Below are 23,065 nucleotides of genomic sequence, written 5' to 3'. Positions count from 1 at the left end.
TGCGCAGCAATAACTTCAACAGACCATTTCATCTGAAGGATATAGTATGACACTTAAACATACTCTTGACTGTTGAAAGAAAGAACATTAGATAACAGATACATTAAACAGTGAAAGCATCCCATTTAACAATCATTACAGCATATGCCCAGATAAATATTTTTCACCCCGGACAATGTCTTAAAAGTACTCTGCTGCACAATTAGCACACGTAAACCACTATAGACCCACTGATCAGAAGAATGTGCCTTCTGGGGGCTGGACTAGCTTCCGGTTATGGGGTGCTGACATTTCCTTCTTCAACTGCACTAAGATGTTCTCCATGGTGTACTCACGCTGCCAATTTGCCAACATTGCAAATTTTTTTGGCTCCACCTACACACGAACAACTCAAACATCAGTTTTACAGTTTAGAAGTTAAAACAATGCAACTAAAAGCACATGTTATTTGATTATCTTTACATGCCTACAACGACGGTGCCAGTGTTTTTAGGCAGGTATATTTTTGAGATTTTGTATCGGGGAGGGGGGTGTGGTGGTGATTTTCATTACCACTCCTGTTTCATGATTGACACAAGTCATGTTAATACGTGAGTGGAAGCGGACGCTTGGAGGCTTCTCTGGATAGTCCTTGTCACAGAATAGTTTAAGCTGATAGATGCGCCCTTCATGAACAGACTGCATAGGAAATGATGGTTAAAAGCTGGCAAAGTTTGAAGACTCCACAGGAAACTTAATCTCTTGTAGTTCTGCAAACTAATCTCTCTTACATTGTGTGGGCCAATTATTGTGCCTGTCCACGAGCGCATAAAGATATCATCTCCATCCTCCATCCCATAGCTTACGGTCCCATCTCCGATGCCCTTTTCACCACGTTCGAGTTCTTCTAGTAATCGAAAGTTCCGAGGGACTGCAAATTTAATTAGCAAAATTACTATGATCCAACAATGGGCCATTACTATATGGTTTGACAAGGATGGCTAGAGAAAAATCAAACAAAGGATTAGCAGAGTAGTCCTCTTCTTTATACTTTACAAATTATTTAAAAAAAATATTCACATATAATACTCTCCAAATATATGATAACCAATTAAAAGAAAATGATAATATCCATCATAGTCTACAAATATTTGGACCCAAAAGGAAATAGCTAAGATGTCAATACAACTCAGATAACTAACAATATGTAATATAGTGGATATGGGAAAAGAATGAGGTGGTACTCTCCCCATCCTAGATAACTTGTCTGACACAATTGACTAGCGAGTGGGGAAAAAGGCAAACTCAGCATCAAAAGGTCAGCAACTCTTGGTTGCTACAATCTTCTACATGCAGTTTCATGCAACATCCCTTCAGAATATTGTTTCTGGGCACCTACTTTTTAGGTGTTTATCATCCTGAATCATTTAAAGTTTCCGTCCCTACAACTAAATTACATAACTGAGCGTCAAATTCACTCTTGTTAGCTGTGCCTTTTTTAATTCAATCTTTCTAAACTGTAACATGTGCCACTTTACCAATTACTATTTGATTTTGAGATATTAGCAGCTAACGATTAACACCAGAACAGTGATAGAATTCTACAAACTTATTCAATATTCTTCAATTATTATATAAACTTAATTCAAAAGCATATTGTTACATAAATTCCAACTTAATGAGGAAAAAGAAAATTCATCCTGAGTTTTTTAGTTGCTATAAATGACCCACCGATTTTGAACAAAAATGCAGAAAGTTTAACGTTTTTCTTAAAGTTTGTGGAGTATCCTACAAATATATTTCACATATTATTTAATCTTTTTATCCTCCATTTTTCCGGTTCTCAATCAACCACATTTTTGAATTCCAACTATCCATGTAAAAGCACCATAACTTCCCTCTAATTTGATGGATTATTAAAGAATGATCTGATGCCATGATAATATCTCTTTTAACACCCTCTATACACTCTTGGTGCCTGTGCATAATAAGTACAATCTTGTTGAAAAATTAAACTAGAAGTCAGATATGTATTAAATGAAACTCGAGCATCTAGAGAGGATAAATAATAAAATTCAAAGATTGCAAGAAAAGTAGACATAAAAGAAAGCATCTTCTTATTGACAGAAGTAGATTTCCTTCCATAATAATACCATGACTTCTCGTAGCAACTTGAAGCAAGACTTTTCCACTCTTTCACGTTCTCTATAGTTGCAACCACATAACATTTTAAAAAGCATGCTTAGTTAGCACCAAGTTTTCATGATACTTAAAAGCAAGGTTCACAATCTTGGAACTGGACCGTGTACCGGTATTATTCTTATATAGTGCCGGTACATCCAATACAGGGCCCAATTTGACGTACCGGTCTCGATATGCCTCCCATACACCGTCTCTGTTCAGTACCAATATAGTATTGTACGCCCAATACAAGGTAGTATGCACAAGTATGGCAAACCTTCCTTATAAGGATTCTCTCCCAATACCTTTATGTCATGTATTGATACAATCACCATACTTTTGCCTTCATATATGGCCAGCTAGATATATCACTTTCTTTCCCTCCAAAGAGACAATGCCGACTATTTTTTTTAATTATTTCTAGAAATAATTATTGTTTTTGAAAGTATGTACTTTTTTTTGGGGGGGGGGCGGCTAAGTCATTTTATTTTTTATAGTAAAAAAAGTACAACCTAGAGACACAACACATAAGGAACAAAAGGTATCACTAACAAGTACATTTCCCCACTGCTATCAACCTAAGAAGTCACTAGAGTATTGGTCATCTAATGGCTAGCTGAGTGACATCCTAAGATGGCAGCATGGACCTTCTCCAATACTGCCTTATGTACAGCCTTCTCAGCCACATTGAGGCCCTGCCCGATAACTGGAGTACCAAAAATTTGACATGCTACCCCAAAGGATCTGGTGGCCACAATCCCGGAGCTTGGTCAGCCTTTGCCTCCCACTCGTGGGTCACTAATTGGTGGCCTGAGAATCGGCCTCTATTGCGGTGGGTTTGCATGACTGCTCAATTGAGGCCTAATGGTCACCGTCTTCACAACACTCCCCTCTGGATGGCCTGACCCAGACTGATGCCACCTTGTCTATGTAAACCAAGCCTTTTGCTTGTGGCCTTTGACACGTTCTAAGGTGGGCCTACAAGAGTCGGCTACACACCCACTCCTTGGTTGGGAGAGGTAGGAGCTAAAGCCCCCCACCGCCACTTTGCCTTACACTTCCTGCCACCCACCAGACTAGTTGACCCTGGAACGAACAGCCCCATTCCTTTGCACTACTATTGCTCCATCCTTAGAAGATAGTCCGCATAGCAAGAACCCAAAGCACAGCATGTCGCCATGACACCCACTGCCATGTGTCTAGTTGGTTTGACATGGCACCAAGCAACCTTTGTCGGCAATTGTCAGTCCCCACGACTCAGGCTGCTTTGCCTTATGCTTCCCACAACTAGCCTGATGGGTTGACTCCAAGATGAACAGCCCTACATCCATAGGCTGCACCATTACCACTCCCCCTTACAAGGTAGCCCCACACAGCAAGACCCTGAAGTAGAGGACAAGCTCAATCTCCTGCTGCTGCATGCCCAATTGGTTTGCATGGCATCAAGTGACCTTCTTGGGCAGTAGCTAGTCCCCACGAGATGGCAAAGAACTACTTGCACCAAGGAATGTGTGAGGTGAGTCACTAAGACAGCCCTTCCCTTAGATGGACAAATCGACTTAGGTGGTGACCGAATGGCCTTGAACAGGCTGCCATCTTCTCTTTCAGGTCTGACACGTTTTACAACTACCCATGGATGCTAAGTCAGCTACATTGGCATCTCTATAGGGGCAGTATTGGAAGCCAAGCCACTTGCTAGTTACTGGCTCTAAATGCCCACACCCAATGTCATATTCTTCATCACCACATTTTCAGGTATGATGACCTTCCTTGGCTAACCCTCTAGGAAGGTGCACCATTGATTGTCATGGCCCATGTGGCCACACCCAAAACATGCCACTCCTACACTCTCATGGTGTTGCCTTACTCCACTCTTTGGCAAGCCTGCCTAGATGCTAGGCATGAGTTGGCTACTGAGGTCCAGCAGCACCACCACTCAGCTGAAATTGGCCTCGGCTCCATCAACAGTGTCTCCATGCATAGATCCACTTGCAAGTGGACACCGATAGCAGAGGCAGTGTTAAGGGTTGCCGCCTTGTCCAAATGCTCCCAAAGCAACCATGGTAGCCTCATCCAAACCACAACAATCTTTACACAATTGACAAACTGTTATGACAAGGGCTCCCATGCATTTTGCCAATCTCTAGCTGGAATGACAGGCGATACTATAATCCTTAACACAATGACCCTAAAAATTTATAATATAGTATAATTGTACTATAGATTTCTGCATTTTATATAATAAAATTAATATATAATGGATAGAGCAACAAGTGATACCATATTTACCAGTCAGACCATGTATTATTTAAATAGGAAAGCAAGGCCTCTGTAGAAGTATGAGCGAATTTCTAGAATCAAGAAGAAAAGATGCTACCTACTTAAACTAATGCTTGTTGGATAATGGACAATGATAAAATTAAGAATTTAAATAATTCTCTATTAATCTTCAGACAGCAATGTAACTAGATCAGGTTTATCAACTGTTACTGACAAATAGACAACAACATGACCCTTTTTTTTTTTTTTTTGACGATTAAGTGGGAAGAAGAGAAAGCCCCGCCCCCCATCCCCACCCCCTCCCCCCCCAAAAAAAAAGAAAAAAAGAAAAATTGTTAAAACAGAGCAATTCTACAAGGCTGTACAACAAGTGCCCCAAAGAAACGAGGACGTTTCAGCACAACAACATGATCATTTGTATCATGATGCAAGTACAATTTTGTAAAATACATTGCAAGGAAGATGTCTTATCTCCAAATCTAACATTAAACTTCTTAACATCACATATTTTAAGTGCAAACTCATGATTTACACACTTTGCCTGAATGTGGAAAAGAAAATTGGAAAATTTTAAGCAAGCTCCTTACTTTTTGGTAGTCAAAACGTTAGATTCCTATTCATTTCATCTTGCTACATAAATAATAGTTAGATTGGATTGATATGTACTAGCCCAATACTCAGCACACTCCTGGTCAGACTTACCATGGTCACAATCTCTTAGGATAAGAAAGCTTGTAGGAACAGATGAATGTGGTAACACCCATAATGCACCTTTAAAAATCATTTGACTCTAGAATTCCCATCTACAGTTCATTCATATAGTTGGATAATGTAAAAAATGCAAAACATGGATCAAGGTAGCTTGTTCCCAACAAGCGCTTGTTTATGCTTTGTATGGTGGTCAGCCTTCCTACCAAGCCAGCAAAGTGGTACAATGTTGACCAAGTCCAATCTAAGGCTACTTATATTGACACAGATACCAAAAATGAAAGAAAAAAAAAACATAGAAGCAGGTGCACAAGCCAGAACAAAATTCCGGAACAGGTGTCAAGAGCAAAATTTCTGGCCAGGGAGAGTAAAAGGAGCACTTACAGTGGGGCAAGGATTGTGTTAATATATCATCATAAATAAGGTATGCCAGGGAATGATGGCAAGCATGACACATCCCCGAAATAAGATGTACATATCCTTGCTACCAAGAAAAACTATTAGAAAAACCCCAAACCCAACTCAACTTAATGTTGGATGTATGTCCTAGAAACCAATCTTGGCTGACGCATATTATATTTCTAAGGCATGATTTTGTACTTAACGGACAGTTATATTACCATTCATGTTTTATGTATCCATGAATCGTCCAAGGGATTAACAAGATGATAACACATATTCTCAAAGAATTGAGAATTTGAGGCATGTGTCATTGATGGTTAATTTTTAAATAGCTCCTGATCATAGGATCATCACGAGGATGGTGATTAATCCAGATAGACCGGTGTAGGATCACTTCTTTCGGACAGATGAGTCTCGAATCTGTAGTATAGGGACACTAGAGCGAGAGTGCAAATAGTTGTTAGAGAACAACTAACACTAAGCGTGACCAACACGAAAAGTCACATGAATGTCTGCTCACTCGTTAGTGACTTTCTCAATGCTGCAGTTGTATAATTGGATCTTTGACCTGCGGTGCCACAGCTGCTCACAGTGAGACTGCTGGAATTTGACTATACAGTGAGACTGCTGGAATCTATTGATCCTAACATAGGAGAGTACTACTATGTAATTTAAGAGGCTGAGTCTTGAAGTCTATGGCCATAGCAGTGTAATTGATGAAAAAGAGTTTCCATAAGAATCACAGATAGACTCGAGCTAATTGAATCTATCATATGACCGATGTTGAGATTTGACGATTTATCCATGACCTACCATCTGATTGGGACTCACGATAAAGAGACTGTATCGCACGCTAACTGCACCTAGAGGTTCATCACCTTTTATTCTGCTGGGTTGCCACTACATACTGTTAGATGTCACTGATGGATTGTAAGATCCACGAGCATCATCTTGATGATCGATGATTTTTAATGGATAGACTTAGAATGGTTCCAACCCATCGAAAAGAGTTTCAATGATATTGTGATAGGGATCACAATATATCTTACTACCGGTCAGAATAGAGCCTATGGGGTCACACAAAAAAAAAATTTGACTGATCAGACAGTTGAGTTGCGATTATGAATTGCGATAGAATTTAATGATCAATATGATTAATGATTAATCCAATGCAAAAGTTACAATTAAATAACCCACTAAAGAGTTAGTGAATAATAGGAGGATTAATTAGCAATTGAATTGCTAATTGGCTCAATTTGATTGAGCAATGGGGCTTGGATCAAGAATAATTGAATGGAATTCAATTTGACTTGCCTAGGGTTCAATTTGATCAATCCTAATTGGGTTATTAGATAACCCAATTGCATAGGAGCACAATTCCTAATTTAATTGGGATTTGGGTGCTATCTAATTCCTAATTAGATTATGATTTAATCAAGAGATTTTGAGTTCCTATTTGGATTAGGAATTCTTCTCTGATTGGGTGCAACTAAATCTTAATCAATTGGAAATTAGTTAGAGTTCAAATCAGCCACCTAAAGAGATCCCAATTTGATTGGGACTCTCCTCTCCTTGCGCTCAACAAACCCAATGCCCAACTCTTATCCACATGCCCCTTCTTTTATTTTCTGCATGTAAGAACTCACGCCAACCCCTTTTTTCCATGAGATACATGGGCGCAAAAGTTGAAGGATGCAGCGGCATGGTTCAAGAGTCCACGGATATATGGATTCTTATCTTAAAACCCTAACTACCCTATTTAAATAGGGGATAAGAGTGGGGCGGCAGCTTTGAACCTGATATGATCAGATTTTGGATGCCAAAAAGAGAGCCTTGTACGTGAGAAAAATAGAGAAAAGGGCGTGAGGTTTGTTGGTATCTCCCTATCCTTTCTTTCTTACAACAACCAAAAGTTGGTTGTTAGTGTGTTCTCTCTTTTTGTCCAAGAGTTGGACATGGATTTTTCTCTCCCCTTTGTCCAAGAGTTGGACATATTTTCTTAAATCTCTAGCGTAGAGATTTTGTGCATGGATTTTAGGAAGAAAGAGAAGAAAGTGTTCTTCTCATGATCTCTAGCGTAGAGATCTTCATCCTTCTATTTTTTTCTTCTCTAAGAGGATTTTGAGAGAAAAGAAGAATTTCAACTATCAAGATACGATCTCTGCAAGAGAGCTTGCACCTCGATAAGATCAAAAAGCTTCTGATCAGATCGAGACCTCGTATGAATACTCATAGAGATCGGATGCTTGTGTGGTTTCAAAGGACCTTTGGAAGACATCCACGATCATCGGTTCATGGTGTAGATCGACCCGTGCCAAGGTATGAAGATTAGATCTTCTATATTTATTCTTCTCTATTTGATTTCTGTATCTGAATCCTATCTCACATATATAGATCATGTTATATGGTTTTAAGATGTGATCTTATGCATGCTTAGATTAAAATAATTTAATCCAAATTTTTTTAGTTTCCACTGCATATATGTTTTAAAATTTTTTGCATGCATGAAACCATGAAATCCCAACATTGATATCAGAGCCACGTCATATGCATGAGATTAAGATTTAGATCTGAAATCTGTAAAGAAAAATTTCAGATCTGAAAATTTTTGTTGTCGTTCTGCCATAAGGTTGCCCTAACATAACTTGTTATGCTGTATGGTTGTCCTAAAATGACATTAAAAATTTTTGATTAAAACAGAATTTTAGATCTGATTTTTCTTCATATATATGATATATGTTTTATTATTTTGATCTGAAAAGAGTTTCGAGATCTATTTTGATTCGTATATATGATATATGAAAGCATGCTTAGGTCTGAAATTAGTTTCTATAATCTGAATTTAATTCATATATGTAATATATGATTATATGCATAATCTAAAAAGTGTTTCGAGATCGAAAACTTACTTTCATGCAAAGAATTTAGATTTAAAAATTTAGATTTAAAATATGAAATTAGTGTTTGTGCATGAAGGATTGATTATAGGTAGATCAAATTAGGCCAAGTAATTAGATTACACCTAGAGTTTTTGATTTGATCACGATGGATCTAAATCGATTTAGTGATTGATCAAACCGAGTCAAATATTGATTAAGATTAGGTCATTAGAGTTTTAGATCATACAATTATTGTTGATCGAATCGATTGACACCCATATGTAGAATCGATTAACTTAAGAGCCTAATTCGGCTCTATGACTCGAGCTTGATTCATCTAAGCTAACCTATTCGGACCAATTGACTAATTGGTGTCTAAGGTAAGTAACTGAAAAATGGTTATTTAATTGATTCTGTTAGCTGACCTAGCCAAATTGTTGGTGTTTGAGAAAACAACGGAGGGACCCCCACTGATCTCCACTTACCTGATCAATTTGAAAAATTGAATCTCAAATGTGGTCGCTTGACGTTTTGGTTTAGCCCATGCCAATTAGATCAATCATATGATGACTGATTAGATGAGACCTAAATCCAAACCTCCCTATAAATATTAAATCCAATGATCTTCCACCGTTGTAGATGTGCGGACGTGCTACCGACATTGATTGTTCACAGCCGGTCACGGTAGTTCAGTTGCATCGGAAACACGCAACCACTCTATTAGCAAAGAGTTGCTTCAGAGTAAAGATGAGGTTGGACCCAATAACTGTTAGGTGAGAAATTCAATGATGGCTTTGCACCTGCTTGTGAATAGTGGGTCAGGCTTAACTAAGAAGTGTGGTCAATAACTGTTAGATGAGCCTACATGACTTAAAAATCAAGTTGCTGCAATATGCTTAGAAAAGCATCTGAACAAAAAATTATCCACGCATTGGCATGCGTGTTACCAATAACTGTTAGATGAGGTACACGGCATCAGTGGGGCGGCAGCATCCATTAGAAATCCAATTATCGCATTAGAATTTTCGTTTCTCCGTCTGAGAGTGAAAAATCTGAAAAAATAATGAGAGCTTGTTTGCAGCTAAAAATCTCTAAAAAAATTATAAAATAAATACAAACATCTAATTAGAATCTTTACTCTCTGCTGTTTATTGTGTCAGCTTCCAACCCTCTAACTCGAATCCTAGATATCAATTGTTTAACCGAAACCAAATATATAGACTGACTCAGAAACCTAAAAAACGTTCTTAGTTTTAGAAAATTAAACTATGTTCTCTACCAAATTATTCTAATGTCCAATCCAAAGTCAACGAGCTATACTTGATAAATGGATGAACAATGACAATAAAGGCAGGTGCCATATGTTGGCATCCATGTCAGATGAACTCCAACGTATGCATGAGCACATGAACATTACCAACGACATGCTGATTCATTTATAAATATTGGGAGGTGATCAGAGTCGCACAACGCATGAGATGCGCGATGGGCAATTAGTCAATGATCATTATTTGATAATGATCAAGGATATTAAGAAGCTTAAAAAGCTCGACATGATCATGCACAAAGAATTGCTTGTGGATTTGATCCTGTGGTCCCTTCTTAATTAGTATGGATAGTTTATGATAAACTACCATATGAATGACCATGATGGCACCTTATCTGAATTAGTCAATATGTTGGTAACCAAGAGACCTTGAAAAGTTCAAAGGTATATATCTATAGAGACTAAAGAAATAAAGACACACTTTGAGAAGGTATGTCAAAATTGCTCAAAATTGTCCTTACGATTTTCTCTTCTCTCAGTTGAGTATTAGACTCAAGTACTTTTTATGCACTTCATTATAGGGTCTAAGAAAAAATAGAAGACTGAGAGAAGGTGAAATAATCCTTAAAGTCGGTAATATGGTAAGAATTACTACTGTTGCTGTGGGCACCTATCCTTTACGACTATCATTTGGATTTAGTTCTTAGAGACAGTCTCTATCATTTGCATGGTGATGCATCTGTGAACTTAATTGAGCAAGCAGTGAATGCCATTGGATCTGAGAGATCCAGAATTGAGATAAACCTGAAGTATATGTGACACTTTAGGCTAGATCATATAGGAGAAGAATTGATTAATAGACTGAAGAAATATGGACTTTTGGACTCATTGACTGCTGAGTTATATCTAGTCGGTGCATCATCTCTTTGAAGAAAAATGACCAAGCTACTCTTATAAGATAAGAGGAAAAGGACCACTAAGATACTTATCCTGATACACATTTGATGTGTGCAGCCCATTTGATGTACTAGCCAAAGGAGGTTATCTCTACTTCATTGCCTTTATCGATGATCAGTCATAGTATGGATATGTGTATGAGATACAAATCTAAAACTTTTGAAAAGTTCAAAGAATTCAAAGTGAAGTACAGAAGCAAACTGAAAATTTTTAAAAATTCTTCGATCTGATCGAGAATGCAATACCAAAATAAAGAATTTCTCTGTTATCTCATAAAAATGGCATTGTTTCATATTGAACCCCTCTTAATACATCTCAGCTCAACGAGATAATTAAGAAGAGGAATGGGATTGTATGAGATATGAACCGATTCATGATGAACTTCACTGATTTATCTTTGTTTCTTTAGGGACATGCTTTATTTTTAAAATTTGCCTACTGAATAAAATTTTCTTTAAATCCGTTCCTACCGCACCATATGTGATAAGGCACAGTGAGAATCAAATCTTAGTTATTTCAAGATTTAGAGATGTCCAGCCCGTGTCAAGGACAGCAGACGGACATGTTAGAGATTAGGTCTATAGAGCTCATTTCAAAGAATATCTTAAAAAAATTTGGGATACTACTTTTTCTTCCGAAAAGATCACAATGTAATTGTGACCCTTCAAGCTGTCTTCTTGAAAAATGATTTATCCAATATGAAGCAGTGAGAGAAAAGTTAAGCTTGAAGAGAGTGTCTCTGAAAAGCAACGAATCATAGGACCTAAAGAATCTATTCATGATGAGCCAGTACATGTATGTACCTTCACCTCATAGATATAGTAGGATCTCCCATCCTCTCGAAAAGTACTAAGGTATGTTTAACAAAGAATGTAGAGAAAAGTATTTCTCATGAGAGATAGGGAATATAAAGATGATTCCAAAGCTTACAACAAGACGATGTTAGACATCAACTCCAAGAATGAGATGTAAAATAACTTTTCTGATTAGATATCTTGAAAAGATATTTGTATGGAGTAGCCCATGGATTTCACTTTCTGTGATAAAGATCACAAAATTTGCAAGAATCTAGGAGTCAGAACATTCATTTCGATGATATGATCAAATTATTTGATCAAAAATGAGGAATTGTATTTATATAAACGTCAGTGGGAGTACTGTCACGTTCTCCGTAATGTACGTAGATGACATCCTCCTGATTGGGATATCCCAAACTGACATCGATTAAAATATGATTGTATATAGAATTCTCCATGAAAGACCTAGGGCATGCGTCCTATATTCGGAGAATATAAAGATCTATAAAGATAGATCCAAGTGGATGCTTGGGTTCTCACAGAAAAATACAGAGTAAATGCTGAAAGGGTTCAGCATAGAAACCTCTGAAAAGGGTCAGCTACCCTTGGGTATAAAAGTGTGCCATGCTATATACTCGAACTGATATAGTCATTGCTGTGAATGTCACGAGCAGATATCAGTCAAATCCAGACTAGGAGTGCTGGATTGCTGTAAAGCATCCTTAAGTACTTGAGAAGAACTAAGAATTTGTTCTTAAATTTTAAAAAAAGATCCAAAATAGGAGTGGGAGGATACACCAATTCAGACTTTATGTCTGATGTTGATGGTAGAGTGTCTACATCAAGAGGTGTGTTCTCATGTAATCGTGGTTCAGTATCTTAAAAGGATTCCAAGCAACCGATCGATGGAAGCTGAGTACACTATAGATGTGTAGGATGCATTCTGGTTCTAATGTTAGTTGCAGAACTGGATGTCATGCCATCAGACATCATAATACTATACTACAACGACAATGGCACCATAGCCCTCGCTAAGAAGCCAAGATCTCATCAGAAATCCAACTATATAGAACAACAGTATACACGACTACCTCAAGTAGAAATATATAGAGGTGTAGAGAGCAGACTCCACATAAGATGGGGTAGACTCACTGAAAAATCACTTAGCTAGCCGAAGACTAAAACCTGTCTTGAGAAGATAGGGCTTAGTATATGGCAGATTGGCTTTAATACAAGTGGGAGATTGTTGGATGTATGCCTTAAAAGCCAATCTTGACTGACGCATATCATATTTCTCACACATGATTTTATACTTAATGAGCAGTTATACTATCATTCATGTTTTATAATCCATGAATCGTCCAAAAGATTAACAAGATGATGACACATATTCTCAAAGAGTTGAGAATTTGAGACATGTGTCATTGATGGTTAATTCCTAAATTGCTCCTGATCATAGGATCATCACAAAGACGGTAATTTATCCAAACAAACCAATGCATGGATCGCTTCTTTCAGACAGATGAGTCTCGAACCTATGGTGTAGAGATACTAGAGCGAGAGTGCAGATGATTGTTAGAGAACAACTAGCACTGAACATGACCAACATGAAAAGTCACATGGATGTCTGCTCACTCGTTAGTGACTTTCTCGATGCTGCAATTGTGTGACTAGACCTTTAACCTGCAATGCCATAACTGCTCGCAATGAGGCTGCTAGAGTTTGACTACACATAAAGATTAACTCAACGAGTCTTTGTAGTGGATGTTGACGATGATTGATCCACTGTAGAAATAGGATACGCATCTAGATGGAATCTATCGATCCTAGCAGAAGAGAGTATTTTCTGGAATTTAAGAGGCTGAGTCCTTAAATCTATGACCATAGTAGTCTGATTGATGAAAAAAATTCATGAGAATCACAGATAGACTCGAGCTAATTGAATCTATCATATGATCGATGTTGAAGTTTAACGATTTATCCATGACCTACCATCTGATTGGAACTTATGATAGAGAAACTGTATCATATGCTAACTGCACCTAGAGGTTCATCACTTTTTATTCTATTAGATTGCCACTACATACTATTAGATGTCACTGATGGATTGTGAGATCCACGAGCATAATCTTGATGATCGATGATCCTTGATGGGTAAAGTTGAAATGATTCCGATCCATCGAAAGAAATTTCAATGATATTGTGATAGGAATCATAATATATCTCACTATCAGTCAGAATAGAACCTATGAGGTCACACAACAGAGATTTTTGATTGATCAGATGGTTGAGTTATAATTATGAATCACTATAGGATTTAATGATCAATATGATTGATGGTTAATCCAATGAAAAAATTGCAATTAAGTAACTTACTAAAAAATTGGTGAGTAATAGGAGAATTAATTAGCAATTGGATTGCTAATTGGCTCAATTTGATTGAGCAATAAGGCTTAGATCAAGTCTAATTGAATAAGATTCAATTTGGCTTGCTTAGGGTTTGATTTGATCAAGTCTAATTAGGTTATGAGATAACTCAATTGCATGAAAGAATAATTCCTAATTTGATTAGGATTTGAGTGCTATCTAATTCCTAATTAAATTAGGATTTAATTAAAAAGTTTTGGATTCTTATTTGGACTAAAAATTCTTCTCTAATTGGGTGCAACTAAATTTTAATTAATTAAAAATTAGTTAGGGTTTAAATCAGCCACCTAAAGAGACCCCAGTTTGATTGGGACTCTCCTTCTCTCTTTGCGCTCAATAAACCCACGCCCAAGCTCTTATCCACGCACCCCTTTTCCCTTTATTTTCTGCGTGTAAGAACTCACGCCAACCCCTTTGTTCCGTGAGATACATGGGCGCAAAAGTGGAAGGATGTGGCGGCATAGTTCAAGAGTCCAAGGATATGTGGACTCTTATCTTAAAACCCTAACTACCCTATTTAAATAGGGGATAAAAGTGGGGCGGCAGCTTTCAACCTGAGATGATCAGATTTTGGACACCGAAAAGAGGGCCTTGTGCATGAGAAAAATAAAGAAAAGGATAGGGGGCGACAAGAGGAAGTTGGGCATGAGGTTTGTTGGTATCTCCCCATCTTTTCTTTTTTACAACAACCAAAGGTTGGTTGTTAGTTTCTTCTCTCTTTTTGTCCTAAGAGTTGGACATGGATTTTTCTCTTCCCTTTGTCCAAGAGTTAGACATGTTTTTCTTAGATCTCTAGCGTAGAGATTTTGTGCATGGATTTTAGGAAGAAAGAGAAAAAAGTATTCTTATCATGATCTCTAGCATAGAGATCTTCATCCTCCTATTTTCTTCTTCTTTTCTAAAAAGATCTTAAGAGAAAGAAGAGTTTCAACCGTCAAGATACGATCTCTGCAAGGAAGCTAACACTTCGGTGAGATCAAGAAGCTTCTGATCAGATCGGAACATCGTGTGGATATTCGTAGAGGTCGGATGCTTGTACGGCTTCAAAAGATCTTTGGAAGACATCCACGATCATCAGTTCGCAGTGTAGATCGACCCGCGTCAAGGTATGAAGATTAGATCTTCTCTATTTATTCCCCTCTATTTGATTTCTGTATCTGAATCCTATCACACATATGTAGATCAAGTTGTATGATTTTATGATATGATTTTATGCATGCTTAGATTAAAATAGTTTAATCTGAATTTTTTTTAATTTTCGCTGCATATATATTTTGAATATGAAACCATGAAATCCGAACACTTAATTCACAACCAAAAACCTAGATTTATGTGGGATATAATTGTATGAGGCTATGACGCCTTAATGCATTACTTGAAATTTTATAGTAATCAACAATGGCAAAATTTTTATATGTGTTCCAGATTAGCTTTTATTACATAGAGAAAAGCGGTAAGAAAGTACCTAGAAATAAATGAAAAGCAAGATTCTCAAAATGCATATAGATAAGCAGCACACAAAATTTGAGAGCGTTCCCTACAAACTTTTACAACACAATATCAAAAACCAAAAGAGAAAATTTAACAAGGATTTTTTTTTTGGGCAAATTAGGCAGCTAATATTATTAATAAAACCCTCACTCCATTAAATGCTAACAATCTTCCACTCCATGATTAAATAATTTTGTCACTGTCTTACCATGTAATTGATCAAAAGATCAACTTATCAGCTGAGTGATATTAAAGCATAATTTTCATGTGACTGAGTTGCATGCACTCCACAACATGCTGACATTTCTACTACCTCTAAAGCAAGATTTAAGTAAATAAACAGTTTCCCATATTCTACCATACATAAAAGTAACATTAATGGGTAAAACTTGTCAGGGTGCTGACTGGTCTGCAACAAAACATTCATGTTTTCACCCTGATAAAGCACATGCAAAAATTACTCAAATATCTTCATACCTACTAAACAGATAGGAGAGAAAGCTCTACACCCTCAAAATGCCCGAAAAATCCTAAAAAATCATAGAAGAATTGAGCATGCTATGTCATCAATTTCTTCTTAACAGATTTCTTATTCAAACGAACCTTCTTTCCACATTTCTATCTAAATGTACTTTCTTAAAAAGGGTCGGGAAACATTTAGTGATAACAAGATAAGGGATGTGATATCCAAGGAAGATCATCTATCATATCCACAACTTCATAAAAGTTATTCTCACCGCTGCCATCCATCCCCCATGAAAGAACCCCTGCCCCAGCCCCCACCCCTCCCTGACTTCTCCCCCACCCTGCTCCAGTGCTCTTCCAGCATGCCCAACCACCCGGCATCTCTGATGATATCTCCCCTCCGCCACCCCCATCAGTGACTCCTCTCCTGCCCCGCTGCCCTGTTCCAACCCCAGAGTCCAAGGCGAGGGACTACTAAATCTCTGGCACAAAGGAAAACATACCCCTACCAACGCTCAACCTTAGCCAACCAACTTGAGGTGACCTGACTGACACAAGAAAGAAGAGAAATTAAGGAAAAGAAGATCAAAACCCTGACCACCTTCCTTTGCCATTGGTCACAAGCAACAACATTCATCACGATGAACCCCTGCAACGTTATCAAAGAAGGTGGGCGTCGAGCCTCGGCCATCAAAGCTGATAAAGAAGTCGGAGCGGGGCAGCTCAGTGCACCACCAACTTATTGTGTCAATTGGGGCGTCGGTCCAAGAAGAAAAAGATGGTAGCTGCCATCATTCTTCATGCAGATTTGCTATAGATTTTGAATGAGCTGGATGATCCTTTTCCTCATGACATTGGAGAGTGCTCATATGGTGTTGAAAATCCTCAGCATGACTCGAATGCACTACCACTCAAATTTCGCTAACAATCGAGTTACTTCCATCTTGCTCTTTCAATCCAACTGTTCATGTAGCGTATTGGACTTGCTGTTGCTTTAATATAGATTTTCTCTTACTTTTGCAACAATCTCAAATTCCAACCCTCACCCATATCCACGAACTCAGAGTTAGTTGATAGGTTAATTAATTCAAAGAGTGGTAGAAAGAACAATGACAACCCCACTTTCTACACCGTGATCCCTCAGACATGAACCCATCTTCCACACCCTCACATCACAACAATAATCCTATCCCATCTACTAAAATCTATATATAATAGTTCATTATTCTTAATAGATTCCTTATTCAAAACAAACATCCTATTCCACTCCTATCCAAATGTACTTCTTTAAATAGGGTTGGGAACATCAAGTCTATATAAGGGGCCTACTGCAATAGTTTTCTTGTTTCTACTAATATTCTCTCAAAGAATTCTTTCGGCCAAGAGATTTAATAGAATGATCCATGAATAAGCACCACAAGGTAAGTTTCCGGTCCATCATACATGATGGTTTCATTGATATTGTTCTTGATATCTCCACCGGCAACCAATTGTTGGCCTTCTCCAACATGAGCACATCTTTGGATCGATCACCAAAGATCAGCAAGCAACTGCTTCAGCGAGCAAGGGAGAAGATGGAGGAAAACTAGATCAGAAGCAGCCTCCCAAGTTCATCACATGAAATGCCAACAGTTTGCTTCTCTACATGAAGAACAATCAAAACGATTTCTGCAGATTTTTCTAGTCCCACAAACCTAACGCCATGTGCATTTTTTTTCTCTCTCTAATGTTAATGCCGATTTCTGTAGTTTAAGGGTTGTGGGTTTTTGTTTTCCAAAACCTTCTGATGCATATAATATGAATCCACTACATTTGAAAAATTTATATCGTGTCATCTACAAATACGAATAACAGCATGTTACCACCACATCAGAGAATCAGGAACCACAACATAAACATTAATAATCCTTTTGAGCACATAGAAAACAAATAGCAAGCATTACATCAATCATATCATAAAGATAATTTCATATTCCACCAGTAATACTTCAAAAATCTTTAAAGTTCAATAAAGGCTACAGGCGGTGATGGTGACCGTGTTTGTGTTTAAGGATGACAAAGTGGTGGTGATGGGGGTGAAGGGGCAGTAACAAGGTGCAAGAAGGAAAGGGAGAGGTAGAGAAGGAACCAATGGTAGTTGCATACCTAGGGAAAAGAAAAATCATTTCTAGCCGGATAGCTTATTCGCAAGATTTGATAATCCCCATCCCTTCGATTAGTTATCTTTACATTTTATTTATGCCAATTTCTAATATAACTTTCTTATTTAATTATTTGATAAATTAATTCTCAAATTGTACTATTTCACCGCGCATCGCCCGGTTATCATACTTGTTAAACATTAATGGACAAAACAAAGATACACTATAATTACAAAAAAAAAAAAAAAAGAATACCAAGCATAACCCACTAAAACAAATCCACAGGAGGCTGGGACCCTATAACCCATCAACACACTAATCAGCTGTGTCTCCCTAAGTCAATCAAGAGAACACAATTTAATCGAACTAGGATTCGCAACGGAGAACCCTAAGATCGTGAGGATAATCTCATAAAGATGAAACTTTTTCACCATGCTACGGGTTTGGAGAAAAATTCGATTCAGAACACCAATATTTGATCCAGAGAAAGCTAACGGAGAACTACTAAGGATCGAGAAGAAGAAGGGAACCCCTTAATTTGTTCGCCAGTGGAAAGAAAGGGGAAGGATGGGGGATTTCTCACCGACGACGCTGGAACCACCGCCGGAGCCTCCGAGCGTCATGGACGATCTCTTCTCTTCTCTGTCTCGATCTCTCGGGGATCTGAGATCCCGAAGTCTCCTGTCACCGGAGGAGATTGATCGATCTTTATCGATCGATCTCGGAAAGTATCTCTCGCTTTCTTAGTGCCGTCGGCGGAGATATTTAATGTGGAAGGGACCCAGAACGAAGATGACGGGCCCGGGCCGCCCATGTAGACTGCGTCAAGCCCACTGCGGTAAATTTAGGGGTGGCAAGCAATAATGGTAGCGAAAGTCTTCGTGCACCGTGGACGGTGCAGAAAATCTGATATTGAGTGCATCTTTTTATTTAATTAATTTATATAATTATTATTTTTAATATATATTTAATATTTTAAATTAAATTTTTTATTTAAAAATTTTATATGATAAAAATATTTTTATTTTTTAAAAAATTATGATATTATATATTCATATTATGATATTCTGCATCCATAATATGCATAAGATGTCACAATTTTTTCTACAAAATAGTGATATTTTTATTATTCAAAATTTTCAAACGAAAAAACTGACCTGCAGGTATTAAATATGTATTAAAAAATAATTGGATCAAATTATCCCTCTCATATTATGATATCTTAGACCATATTATGACGTCCTAAGCTATATTACGCCATAAGATGTCATAATTTTTTCTAAAAGACAGAAATATTTTCATCGTATATAACTTTTAAACGAAAAAATCAATCTGCAGATATTAAATGTACGTTGAAAAATAATGACTACATTAATCAATCGAACGAGGCGATGCACTCCACGTCAGATTTTCTACACTGCCCGCGGTGCACAAAAAATGTCTCAATAATGGTATGGTCATCTACTATTTACTCAATTTTTATTTAGAGTAAATTATCTTGACCCCTATTTGGGATAATTACATGATTCTATCCAATATTATGAAAATATATACATAATTCTTTGATCAAATATAAATAATTTAACATATAAAAAATAAAATATTATTAAAATAAAAAATATAAAATATTTTAAGACTTAAATAGGTTAGATAGTGATGATATCTGTAAGATCATTATTTTATTTAATAAAAAAAATTAATAAAGAGTTACGTATTATGCATGTAGCAAAAGTTAAGTAGTAGAATGTATATTTTCAAAACAATGGATGAAAAATTCTATAATTTTTTCAAACTTCAAAAAAAATTATTATAATTTATTTTTTGTTTATTCTCTTTTGTTTCATAATTCTTCTAATCATCCGAATCCAATGTTGACTAGTTCCCGGCCCATTACACTATTATCATAATAATTTTTGAAGTCATAAATGGGAAACTATTTGTCTAATCCATGGTAACTTGTTGGATCTCATTTATGATTAAATTGATTTTGAATAATTTGAATATAATTGCTGCTGCTTGGTTTTCTTTATTTTATATGGGATTAGGACTTGAGGTCCAAAGTTGCCATATATGATGGTGATGGTAATTAATGGTCACGAGGCTAATGACAATGGCACAAATGGAAAAGTTTCATCACTTTTTGGTCTAAATTTTTCCAAGTATATTCTAGCGTAGGTTGAGAATCTTCAGATTGAGTTGGATATTTTCAATAAGATTTCTTTTTAATACAAACTTTTTGATTTAGCCAAAGATGGTGGAGAAGCTCTAAGCTCGCCATCGTGGAAGTCATTAAGGTATACAAGGCAGTTGTCAGCAGTGCCGAGGATATTATTGTGGGGTTTGTAAGTTCAAGTGGTGGTAGATCAGATGATGAGCTTGTCGAAGGCAACAATAAAGATACACATGATAGATACCGAACTTTTCCATCTCAAAGAGGCCGGAAATAAAGGACAACATAGAAAGTGGCAGCGAGGAGGAAGGAAAGTGATGATAAGGAGGTTGAAAATGTAGGAGGAAACAAAGATGGTAAAATTGGGGTGGAAAAGTGCATTCATTGATAATTTGATCCATATCCGTAATCTTTTGGCGATATGTGATAGTGTTGGAGTAAATGAGGAAAAACATTAGAAAGCTGAAAAAGAAGAATAGATGTGCCCTACTTCAAAATCTATCCACAAAAAATTTTGAATTCGCAATCATTATTTTTAAGAAAAAAAAAAAAAAATAGACCAACTGACCACCACAACTATTGGTTGGCTGAAAACACCGTATCTATATTATTTTGAAAATATCTAATAGATATACCGCATATGATCATTTCTGTCGTAGCCATTTAACTAAAGCCATTGTTAAGATTTTAATTGTGAGATTTGTAAGCTTGATGATATTGTTGTATTAAATCGAAGATAAAGATTAAAATAAAAATTTACAAAATAATTAAAATTTTTGACATAATTAAATTTTTCGGTCACGTCTTTTAAGCAACTGGCCAGGCCAATCCCCTCCGGTCGAGAAATTATTAGGTAGGTTTGTTCTAGCATAGGTAAAGTGTTCTGTAGGCTTTGATTGACTCTTTTTTTACCTCACAATCAATCATGGTTTACGAACAGCAATTAATGAATAATAAATACATGTGTGGATTTTTTATTAACTTTGGATACAGCAGGATGAGTCTATGTATCTAATAATTTCTCCCTCCTGCGACACCCTTATCCTTCACTCGTGGGCTGTGGCAGAACTCAGATCGGAAGAATAATGAGGAAGCGTGGCGTCAAGAAAACAAGAAATCCTTTCCCTCCACCCTGAGAACTGGAATCAGATCAGTCGCTTTGCCTCCCATGCACGTCACATTCTTCTCATCATACATGTATATATATACGACCGGCCACCTCCTCCTCAACAATCACCACCACGAGTCCTCCTTCCCAGACGCAAACAAACCCCGGCCTCCTCTCTCTTTCCCACCACCAAACCAGCATGGTTTCTAATACGAAGGCCGACGAGCAGAGCCAGCGCCATATGGAGCATGAGATCCGTGACATGATCTCAAAGCTCACTCGCCAGCTCACAGCCCTAGGCAAGTCCTCAGCCCGGTCCGGTCAGGGGGATGACCATCAGGAGGCCGATGACGGGATGAGGATCATCACACTCGCAGGGGCCAACAAGGGAGCAAGGATGGAGGCGAACTTGGAGGAGATGATGGACACTCATGGAGCTCTCTACGCCCAGGAGAGACAGATGAGTGCTTACACCAACAGCAACTATCAGGCCGTCAACAACTCGATCCTCCTCGATGGGAGCTGCACGGCGGATGATCCGGGTGTTCATATCGTCATCTCGGGCTATGCGGACGAGGATGGAGATGGTCATCAGGAGAGTCATGGGAAAAAGAAAAAGGAGGAGGAGGAGAAGAAGAAGGACGAAGAGCTGAAGGAGAAAGAGGAAGGGGCCTAAGGAGAGAGGCATTCAGAGGAAGAAGGTGATGAGAAGACTGGGGATGGTAAGTAACGTGAACTAATGGGTCACACGAAAATGTAATCTGAAACTAAATGACGTGCACTGGAATGCGGATGTGTGGTAAAATTGAGTGCAAGTAATACTTGATGATTTTTAAATTTTATATAACCAGATATAATCAAATTTATTCCGAGAGGTGAGCTTTTTTTTTTCTTTTTTTTCTTTTTTTTTTTTTTGTAAACATGGGGCATTGGCTATATATCGAGATTAGTTTTGAGCCCGCATGTTGCGTGCGGATTCTATGTCACATAATTGATCATTTGTTTTAAAATTATGAATAGCAACATAATGACCATTCAAATTTTTAATATCAATAATAAAAAATTTTATAACCTAATTTAATATATATAACTGAACTTCAATGCCATTCTTTAATCATATAATATTTTTATTCAATACTTGAAAATAGACTTCAATGCCATTCTTTAATAACATAATACTTTCTGTTAAATAGAATAGTTCCGACACGTGGCATTGTAGATTGATTTTAATTTAAATGATATTTATAGATGAAAATGTGTTGTTTATATGGATAGATTAATTTATCAATAAATTTTTTCTCAGCTTTTATTTATATATATATATATATATATATATATATATATATATATATAATAGATTATACCGATAATGTTTACATAAGAGTGCAGATGATATAGCATACATGAAGGAAAGAATACATACGGAGAACAATAAATATTACAGAGCAAGTTACAGAATTAGAAATAAATAGTGAAAAGCTGAGCATCTGAACGGTAACTATAGACGTGGGCGATGATGTCGGCCTTGTAGTAAGGAAAACGAGGTGAGAATTAGATGCCATAAGAATGAGGAATACAGGAAGTCAAAGTGGTCAACCTTTTCCAGTCCAGACTTACACTTGGAATCATTAATCTCCTTGGCTTCCTATTGTTTGAACAATAAGACAGCCACTTTTATTTTCTTAAAAGAAAAAGAAGAATAACATATCCCGCTATCATGGTGTTGTGCGCACGTGTCAAGCAGGTCGTCAGAGACCGCACGCTCCGCCCCACGAAGTATTGTCCGCTTCGGCTAGGTCCAGACCGGGAGCGT

The 23,065-nt window shown here is 37.3% G+C and overlaps 2 protein-coding genes across 2 annotated transcripts; one reads left to right on the top strand and one right to left on the bottom strand.

Annotated features, from left to right (window-relative positions):
- Positions 1-18,780, bottom strand: LOC105054259 (ubiquitin-conjugating enzyme E2 variant 1D). The gene is made up of 4 exons (XM_073245945.1): positions 18,558-18,780; positions 771-910; positions 553-678; positions 1-375 (listed from the first exon to the last, which is right to left on the bottom strand). Exons 1-4 carry the CDS (start codon positions 18,595-18,597, stop codon positions 235-237), a joined length of 447 nt encoding a protein of 148 aa, XP_073102046.1. The 5' UTR covers positions 18,598-18,780; the 3' UTR covers positions 1-234.
- A 2,382-nt stretch (positions 18,781-21,162) lies between these two features.
- Positions 21,163-22,154, top strand: LOC140852518 (uncharacterized). Its single transcript, XM_073245809.1, has one exon. It carries the CDS (start codon positions 21,452-21,454, stop codon positions 21,926-21,928), a length of 477 nt encoding a protein of 158 aa, XP_073101910.1. The 5' UTR covers positions 21,163-21,451; the 3' UTR covers positions 21,929-22,154.
- The last annotated feature ends 911 nt before the right edge of the window (positions 22,155-23,065 follow it).

Source organism: Elaeis guineensis, chromosome 11 (assembly GCF_000442705.2).
Source record: "Elaeis guineensis isolate ETL-2024a chromosome 11, EG11, whole genome shotgun sequence".
Lineage (NCBI taxonomy): Eukaryota > Viridiplantae > Streptophyta > Magnoliopsida > Arecales > Arecaceae > Elaeis > Elaeis guineensis.
Note: the sequence above shows the minus strand (reverse complement) of the source record. Positions and strands in the feature narration are given on the sequence as shown.

Coding starts and splice junctions, on each gene's coding strand:
- LOC140852518 (XM_073245809.1), top strand. CDS start 21,452: ATGGTTTCTAATACGAAGGCCGACGAGCAGAGCCAGCGCCATATGGAG.
- LOC105054259 (XM_073245945.1), bottom strand. CDS start 18,597: ATGACGCTCGGAGGCTCCGGCGGTGGTTCCAGCGTCGTCG. Junction 911..18,557: donor CGGTGGTTCCAGCGTCGTCG/GTGAGAAATCCC, acceptor TTAAATTTGCAG/TCCCTCGGAACTTTCGATTA. Junction 679..770: donor CAATAATTGGCCCACACAAT/GTAAGAGAGATT, acceptor TTTCCTATGCAG/TCTGTTCATGAAGGGCGCAT.